The sequence below is a fragment of the Callospermophilus lateralis genome, chromosome 18 (genome assembly GCF_048772815.1).
Source record: "Callospermophilus lateralis isolate mCalLat2 chromosome 18, mCalLat2.hap1, whole genome shotgun sequence".
Taxonomy (NCBI): Eukaryota; Metazoa; Chordata; class Mammalia; order Rodentia; family Sciuridae; genus Callospermophilus; species Callospermophilus lateralis.
In genome coordinates this window covers 13,398,020-13,406,966 of record NC_135322.1, presented here as the reverse complement: position 1 = coordinate 13,406,966, position 8,947 = coordinate 13,398,020, and the positions used below count along the sequence as shown (strand labels likewise).

Genomic DNA, 8,947 nt, shown 5'->3' with positions numbered 1-8,947 from the left:
ACCTCACTGTCAGAAAGATTTAAAGACCATGCAAACACAGACTCCATCTTCTAGGAGAACAACAGGATCACCCAGGGTGACAGTCCTTATTGTTAAGGAAAAGTGTCAGTGAGAGAAGGGCAGTAGGGCCACTCGTCCCTTCTCTGCCCCCACCCTCAGCATCACAGGGCCCACACTGGACCTGACCCAAATGTCCAGTTCCTTCTGGCTGCTAATGATAGTCCCCGACAAACCAGGAATCACTCCTAAGAGAGACTGAACGTATCGTCAAATAGGATCTTCTACAGCCCAAATGTTCCCCATCCACTAAACAAAATCCAGAAAGGGGAAATGGAGAAGCAGAGCAGGACAGGGGGCAGTTTAGGGCCTTGGTCTCGGGTTCATCATGTTATTGCTCCATGTTCATCCTGCATCTGTCCTCGGTGCACCTTATGTGAAATGGGAAGCATTCATACTATAACAATAACCACAGAAAAGATCCAGTAAACCCCGTGGGCTTCCCTAGGACCAAGGTAGGAACCCAGGGGGCTGTCTGTACATGAGGACCCAGGAAACTGTCAGCATGTGCCACCATGTTCTTGTTGTCATGACTTTCTCGAGGTCTGAGCAGAGTCTCTGTCCACTGTGACTGTGAGTTACTCCTCTCTGGTTCTGTGCAAAGTCCCGCTGAAATGTGACTCTGCTCTTCTACCCTGTTCCCAGCCACACATGGGCCCTGGAGGAGCTAATTCTGTTTTGCCCATCCTGGCCCCACTTGAGGTTCCCATGATGAGAATGGGTGTCAAGGGCCAGCACACAGGAAAGTTAAGTCAGATTCACGCACTGTCTTTCCTTATCCCATCCCTTCTCCCTACCCGGCATTCCCCTTCAGCTGTTCCACTGAGCTTTCTTCTACTTTTTTATACCCTTACCCCACTATACTGGATTAGCTTCAGCAGAGAAAACATCCTACCTTTGAATTTTGGAGACTGGCTTATTTCATTTAGCATGATAGTCTCCAATTCCATCTAGCAAGTGCCACAAAGTCATTCTTCCTTATGGCTGAGTAGTACTCCATTGTGTATATGTACCACATTTTCTTTGTCCATTCATCTATTGAAGGGCACCTAGGTTGGTTCCATAGCTTGGCCATTGTGAATTTTGCTGCTATCAACATTAATGTGGCTGAGTCATGGTAGTATGGTGATATTAAATTTTTTTGGAGTGGGATAACGAGGTCATATGGTGGTTCCATTCCTAGTTATTATGTACATACATGAATATACCACAGTGAATCTCACCATCATGTACATTCATAAGACACAAATTAAAAAATCTATAAGTAAATACAGAAAGATTAGTAGAGTAAAGGGAAGGGAACAGGTGGACAGGGGAATGGAGGGAAAGAGGAAGGATTGGGGACTGAATTAGAGCATATTATATTCCATGTTTTTATAACTATGTAAAATGAATCTTAGTGTTATGTATAACTAGAAAGAACCAATAACACACACACACACACACACACACACACACACAGCCGTCAGGTCAACAGCTGGGCTCAAGTGCTCACTCCAGAATCCTGTGGGAATTCCCTCTCTGGAACTCCACTCCAAGCTCTGGGGCCTTCTCACCCCAAGCCATGCACATCTAGAACTCTTAAATCTATGTCCCTCCTCACCAAAATACCCCCAAATCCACAGCCACACATCTTGTCTTATTCCAGTGAAATCCAGACCTTGGGATCCTTTCCTTCTGAGACCTTGAAATTTGCACCTATAGGACCCTGTAACTCTGCAACCCCACACCTGAAGCTCAGAAGCTCTGGTATGCAAATATCCCCACACCTCTGCAATCCTTAGTCCTGGGGTGCTTCCTCCTCAGGTGTCACAAATCCAGTCCAGAAGTCTACCCTGCTAATCTGCCCCCTCCTCCTTGCTTGCTGGCTGTGTTCCAAATTAGCTATGTACCGGGTGGAGGGTGCAGTTGGAAGGAGACAAGATACAATTATGTAATCGGGACCAAAGGCCAGACTTCGATCTCAGCAGTATAAAGGCAGACCATCCCAGCCTTCACTACCTGTTTGTCCTCCTCTCTGGCACCATGCTGGCCTCAGGGCTGCTGCTGGTGGCTTTGCTGGCCTGCCTGAGTGTCATGGTGTTGATGTCTGTCTGGAGACAGAGGAAGCTCGGGGGGAAGCTGCCTCCCGGACCCACTCCACTGCCCTTCATCGGGAACTACCTGCAGCTGGACACGGAGCAGATGTACAACTGCCTCATGAAGGTGCCACCTTCCAGGGAGATGGGTGAAATGGGGTGGGCACAGGGACTTGCCAGTTTCATCAGGGCTTTGTGGCAGAGGATTGAACCTGAGGAGCTGGAGTCCTAGGACAGGAGAATTCTGAGTGTGGGGAAGCCAGGACCTAGCCAGGAAAGACAGACCTTGAGATCCTCTGAGTGTCAGACACTGGGGAAAAGACACCCCAATCTCTGACACGGAGGGACCCAGCCCTCTCACCACTCCCATCGTCCCCCATCAGCTGAGCAAGCGCTATGGCCCCGTGTTCACCGTCCACCTGGGGACTCGCCGGGTCGTGGTGCTGTGTGGCTACGATGCAGTGAAGGAGGCCCTGGTGGATCAGGCTGAGGAGTTCAGCGGGCGAGGGGAGAATGCCACCTTTGACTGGCTCTTCAAAGGCTACGGTAAGTGGGACAGCACCTGGTGGCCTCAGTTTCCCCAGCTGCCCTTGAGGTTGTGCAGAGCCTCTGGTCTTCTCTGCGTCCCTGTTCACTGTTGCCTCTCCCTGTGTTGGACTCTGGCCTGTCTGAAACCTCCCATGTCCCAGTCTGTCCCAGCTTCTCTCTACCTGTCGCCCTGATCTCTTCCTTCCCTGGATGGGTCCATCTCTTGGCTCCTCGATTTTGTCACCTCAGCGTCTGTGCTCCCCATGACTCTTTCTCTCCTTCCCTCCCCCCTTCTTCTTCATCAGTCACAACTCACAGTGACTCTTCAAAATCCCCATCTCCACCCTCTGCTGAGAGTCGCTCCTCTCTCCAGACCTCTTCTCTTCTCTCCCTGTGTTTTGTCTCTTCCAATTGGGAAGCCTTCACACTTTATATTTCCGCAGTCTCACTCTGTCCCTCTGTCCCTCGTGTCTCTGTATCCCCAATTTCTGCATCTGTCTTATCCACTTTTCTTTTCTCCAGATTTTTCTCCTTCCAAGTTTGGATCAGTGCCTGTCTTTTTGTGCAGCGCTCCAGCTCCGCGCCTATGGTCCCCTGCTCCCTGCCTCTCTGTGCAACCAGCTACCTTTAGGGCACATTCTTAGGGGTGCTCTGTGGCCCGCTGGCCCCCTCCCTTGTCGGTGACTTCCTCCCGCCACTGCACTCACCTCTAGGTGTGGTGTTCAGCAACGGGGAGCGCGCCAAGCAGCTGAGGCGCTTCTCCATCACCACCCTGCGGGACTTCGGAGTGGGCAAGCGCGGGATTGAGGAGCGCATCCAGGAGGAGGCGGGCTTCCTCATCCAGGCATTCCGGGACACCGGGGGTGAGCCAGGAGCCCTGGAGCAGAAGGAAAAGGAAATCCCCCTCGTTGTGTCGCGGGATGGGGTCTTAGTTCGGGAAAGGGTGTGTGTGGCCGCAGTCTGTGGCATGGGGCTGGGAATGTCCTTGGCTCAGATTCTGGGACTGGCCCAAGACAGCCCCCTTGGCTCTATTCCAATCCGGGTCTTTCACTCCCACCTTCTCCCCACCCCCAGGCGCCTTCATAGATCCGACTTTCTACATGAGCCGAGCAGTCTCCAATGTCATTAGCTCCATTGTCTTTGGCGACCGCTTTGACTATGAGGACAAAGAGTTCCTGTCACTGTTGCGCATGATTCAGGGAAGCTTCCAGTTCTCAGCTACCTCCACCGGGCAGGTAACTTGTTCCAGCTTGGCACCACCCCTGCCACCACAGTGGCCAACTGCCACACCCCCACCCCCACAGGGCAACCTGTGTCCCAAACTGCCATCCCCCTCCATTGATAAAAACCAGCCCCCAATACTGGATAACTGAACAGCTGCATTAAAATCCAGGACAAGTGACAAGTGTCCAATATATGGTCTCCAAGAATACCTGTATACCTCAACAGATGTCCCCAAACACAGCCTGCAGGAAACACAAATGGCTTCAATCAGCTGAGATATTCCCAGCCCAATTTGCCTTCATCTCTAGCAGAACCTCACTACCCAACCTTTCTGAATATTTTAATACCTGGATAAATGACCACTTCAGTTTCCTCCTGGGTGCCTGAATACCTGGTGCTGCAAAATCCAGGCCACCAAAATATTTGGCACTGAATGTTCCCTAAACACCCAAATAAGCATCCTCCAACACAACTCACTCACACACCTAAAGGGGTCCCTCTGTGCAGCCCATTGGATACCTAAACAGGGGAACAGTCAACCCCCTCACTTTGCCACCTGAATACCAGCATTACTTTAATGTCTGAACACCTGGTTAGAAGCTCCCACTCCAGTAAGTATATGCACAGATGTCTCCAGCTGAGGTTGCCTGAATGCCCAAACACATAATAGATGCCCCCCATAAAGTTCCACCTGAAAATCTCAACAAAAATGTCTCCCAACCCAATCTCACCTGAATATCTGCAACCTACATGTATGTTCCAATCATCTCCCCTAAATTCTTAGACAGTTGCCCTCCTACTTAACCCACAGGAACACTTTATGCTGCCTTCCAGCCCCACCCAAATACTGAACACCTGGATAGCTGCCCTGAACCCGTGCCTTTCTCACCTGGAGACAGGTCCTACTCCCACTGGGTGCTGCGCACTGACAGCTGTCTGGTCTTTGCTTTCTCTTTCCGCAACCGCCAGCTCTATGAGATGTTCTACTCGGTGATGAAGCACCTGCCAGGACCTCAGCAACAGGCCTTTAAGGAGCTGCAGGGCCTTGAGGACTTCGTGGCCAGGAAGGTGGAGCAGAACCAGCGCACTCTGGACCCCAACTCCCCGCGGGACTTCATCGACTCCTTTCTCATCCGCATGAAGGAGGTGCAGTCAGCACCCAGGGTGGGGAGGTCCAAAGCCAGGCAGCAGGAAATAAGGCCAGGGAGGGCGGAAGAACAGAGGCCCAAATTAGCCTCCCTTTGCATAATCCTCATGGTCCCAATCACAATTAAACACCACTATTCCATCTGCCAAGCCCTTGTAAGCACAGAGGAACGTGTGCATACAACTACCTCTACAGTGCTGCCATGAGCCAGGCACTATTTTGAGTGCTTACTTAGCATCTACACCAGCTCCTGAACAATGTTTTATTATGACCCCAATTTTACAAGTGAAGAGACTGCGGCCCAGAGAGTATAAGTAACTTGCCTAAGGTCACATAGCAAGAAAACAGTGGACCCTAGCTCAAAACAGTGTCTCTCTGACACTGTGGCTGGTGCTTTCAGCCAACCAACTGTCTGATGTTTTATACCCTGGTCATCAGTCACACTCATGTGGACAGTGACCTGGCTTTACTATGTGACATTGAAAGATCTCACCTCCAACTGCATGTCATTCTCTTTTCTGTGCGGCAAGGAGATAGGGATTTATAGAGTCTGATGTTCAAAGGATTAGGCAGGAGATCCTCCAAAGACTTCACGATGTTTGGGGGAACAGACGCTGCTGCCTTAAAATTCTTTGTTTCAGAAAAACTATCTCTAATGCTCCCGAATCACTGCATCTTGACATCTCTGCCCATCTTTCTCAGTCTCTCTCCACCCTTGTCTTTCTAAATGCCCTATAATTGAAAAAGTGACAACTGGCCTTGTCACTAAAGAATAGATAGTCGTCAGGGCAAAGCACATGAGAAGAGCATTTTGGACGAAGCCAGAATTTTACTCAAAAGCCTGAAACCTGGGCAGAGCCCGGCAAATCTAGGCCCCCTCCTCTCACCTTAGGTCTGGACCTAAGAGAGATGGTCCAAGGTAAAACCTCAGAAGGGCCCCAAGGGAAGACTTTGGGACTTGGCCTGAAGGCCTCTCTCCTTTCAGGAGAAAAATAACCCCAACACAGAGTTCTTCATGGAGAACCTGGTGATGACCACGGTGAATCTCTTCTTTGCTGGCACCGAGACCATCAGCACGACCGTGCGCTATGGCTTCCTGATGCTCATGAAGCACCCAGAGGTGGAGGGTAAGGCTGCAGGGACAGGGGAGTGGAGGCCATAGACCCTTCGAACTCCTCTGAGCCAGCTCCACTGACTCCACCTCTCTCAGGTCCTTGGTCAGGGGCGGGGGATATTCAGTGGGTAGGCATCAGCCAAGTAGCATGAAAATATCGGAAGTGTGTGAACCAGTTAGCAAATTGCTCCTCTGCTAAGCCCACTAAGTCCCACTGCCCGCTCCCAGGCACTCCCTAGGGCCCCTGACTGGCGGTTCCCATCTGGTATGATCAAGTTAACAAGACCCTGCTGCCACAATGTGTGTGGCCATTGGTTGTTCTGAATGGTCTACGGGGGTGTCGTACGTAGGTGCTTGCCATTCACCCAGGTTTACGTGTTTGGATTGTCGTGCCTGTTCCCAGCCACTAGGTACCTAAATACTATCTTCCTTTTCCCTCAGCCAAACTCCATGAGGAGATTGACCGGGTGATTGGCAGGAACCGGCAGCCCAAGTTTGAGGACCGCGCCAAGATGCCCTACACAGAGGCTGTGATCCATGAGATCCAAAGATTTGGAGACATTATTCCCATGGGCCTGTCTCGAAGGGTCATCAAGGACACCAAATTTCGGGGCTTTTTCCTCCCCAAGGTGCTGACCTCTGAGCCACTCCCTGGGACCCTAGCTCCCCATCCCCATCAATAGATTTCCAGTCCCTATCCCACACCCTCCATCAAAGAATCATGCAACTGCTGTGTGCCTTGCATCTTGCCATTCAGAGACTCCTGTGTCCTGAGTAGCCCCAGCCTTTCTGTCTCAGGAGAATCAACCCTATGTCTCCCAACTTCGCTGTCTCAGAAGACACAAATCTCATTTCCCTAGACCTCCTGCCTTCAGGACAGCAACCTCATGTCCCCCACACATCCTGCCTTGAGGGACACAAATCCCGTATTTCCCCCAATTCCCCCAACCTCCAGCCTTGAGAAAGATGAACCCACATCCGGCAACATCCTGTCCCAGGAGTCAAAGAACCTGTGTCCCTTAACTTTACTGCTTCAGAGGGTGAACCCCCTACTCCCCCATACTTCCTGTCTCACAGGCATTAACTTCATACCCCCCCAAAGCTTCTCTCTCAGAAGAGCCCTGTTCCCACGCCTCCCATTTCTCTTCCGGTGGGGTACCCTAACTCTCTTTTTGGTGCCTGTGAACTTTCAACGCTCTCTTCTTCTAACCCATCTTATCCACCCCTCCTCCCCCCTTCTTCAGGGCACAGAAGTATTCCCTATGCTGGGCTCGGTCCTGAGAGACACCAAGTTCTTCTCCAACCCTGAAGATTTCAACCCCCAGCACTTCCTGGACGACAAGGGGCAGTTTAAGAAGAGTGATGCATTTGTGCCTTTTTCCATTGGTAAGAGACCACTGCCTGCTGCCAGGCCACGGCTCACACCACCAGGGGAAGCTCATCCCAGCTTCCCTCTCTAAGTGTAGCCTAGCATCTTTCTCCAGCTCTAAAGTCCCTCTTGAAATCTACCCTGGAGCCTACCAGCTGCAACTCCTGTAACAACCAGGACCTATATATCTGCACCCAGGAAAAAGGGAAGGGATGATCAAATCTCATTTAGAGATGGGGATGATGAAGGATCAGAGTGAGTCAGAAATCCTTTTAAGGACACACAACAACATCTTCATATTCTTAGAAGATGAGAGCATACAGCCATATTTGAGAATGTATTTGGGGGGAAGGGGCACTTAAACTTCCCAGTGCTACAGGCTGGCATGGATCACCCCACCTCATGTGCCAGGGAAATGGAGGCTCAGAGAGGATTAGAGCCCTTCCTGAAGGTCTCTCGGGTCACAGTGCTGCAGCCCCTACTCCCTGGGAGAATGCAGGAGGGATCTGGGACTTGGTGAGGCTGCAGAGAGCTGGCTTCACCTTTGCCCCTCCCTCCTCTCCTCTTCAGGAAAGCGGTACTGCTTGGGAGACGGCCTGGCTAGAATGGAGCTCTTTCTCTTCCTCACCACCATCTTGCAGAACTTCTGCCTCAAGTCCCCACAGGCGCCCCAGGACATAGACTTGTCTCCTAAATACATGGGTTCTGCCACCATCCCGAGGACCTACACCATGAGCTTCCAGGCCCGCTGAGCTGGGGCCAAGCCAAGGGGGAGGCGGGGTTAAGGGGAAGGGAGAGTGGAAGTAAGAGGCAAGTTGGATAGAAGAGGGGGAAGAGTCAGAACAGACCAACAGACTGCCTTTGCTGGACATTGGGCCCCGAGAGCAGGGAGACCTTACACTATGCAGGGGTGGTAGTAGCAGTCAAAATAGTAATAGTAATAGTAATAGTAATAAAATAATAATAATAACAATAACAGCTGTTATTTTGAGCAAGCATTCTTTGTCAGCTCAGTGTTAAAAGCATCTAACGATCTCCCAGCTTAATACTCAAAAGCCCATGTGAAAGGGAACAGAGTTCATGCCCATTTTTAAGGTGACATGGCTGAGGCTTAGAAAGTTGAAGTCACTATGTGAACACAGAACACAGAACAGAAGTGCCTAGCAAATGCTTCAACATCTGTGCCCAGTCTTTGGAGGAGATTTTAAAATATTATCACTTCCCTGAATAAAACAACATATTTATCTACACTCCCGCCTAATTATGCAGAACTTGAAAACCAGCGGTCATCATCTGTGTGTCTGTCAGAGAAGGCCAGTGTGGCGAATCAGAGTCCACCTGGGGAACTAGAATCAGGCCTCTCAATGATGTGTGTGAGGGAGATGAATTCTTCCAGGGAAGGCCAGAATTTTGGATTTGTGTACAGTCAT

The 8,947-nt window shown here is 50.7% G+C and overlaps 1 protein-coding gene across 2 annotated transcripts; it reads left to right on the top strand.

The window, feature by feature from the left end:
* Positions 1-2,082: 2,082 nt before the first annotated feature.
* On the top strand, positions 2,083-8,269 carry LOC143638153 (cytochrome P450 2A13-like). 2 transcript variants are annotated; one of them, XM_077105706.1, is made up of 9 exons: positions 2,083-2,262; positions 2,519-2,681; positions 3,377-3,526; positions 3,738-3,898; positions 4,857-5,033; positions 6,020-6,161; positions 6,590-6,777; positions 7,393-7,534; positions 8,088-8,269. In XM_077105706.1, exons 1-9 carry the CDS (start codon positions 2,083-2,085, stop codon positions 8,267-8,269), a joined length of 1,485 nt encoding a protein of 494 aa, XP_076961821.1. The 2 variants fall into 2 exon arrangements, with proteins under 2 accessions (XP_076961821.1, XP_076961822.1); XM_077105707.1 differs by lacking the exon at positions 2,519-2,681 and having other exon boundaries at positions 2,083-2,284.
* Positions 8,270-8,947: the final 678 nt, after the last annotated feature.

Excerpts from the sequence above, each read along its gene's own strand:
- LOC143638153 (XM_077105706.1), top strand. The coding sequence starts at position 2,083 with ATGCTGGCCTCAGGGCTGCTGCTGGTGGCTTTGCTGGCCTGCCTGAGT. Across the intron at positions 3,899-4,856 it reads CAGCTACCTCCACCGGGCAG|CTCTATGAGATGTTCTACTC; the intron begins GTAACTTGTTCC and ends CGCAACCGCCAG. Across the intron at positions 7,535-8,087 it reads ATTTGTGCCTTTTTCCATTG|GAAAGCGGTACTGCTTGGGA; the intron begins GTAAGAGACCAC and ends TCTCCTCTTCAG.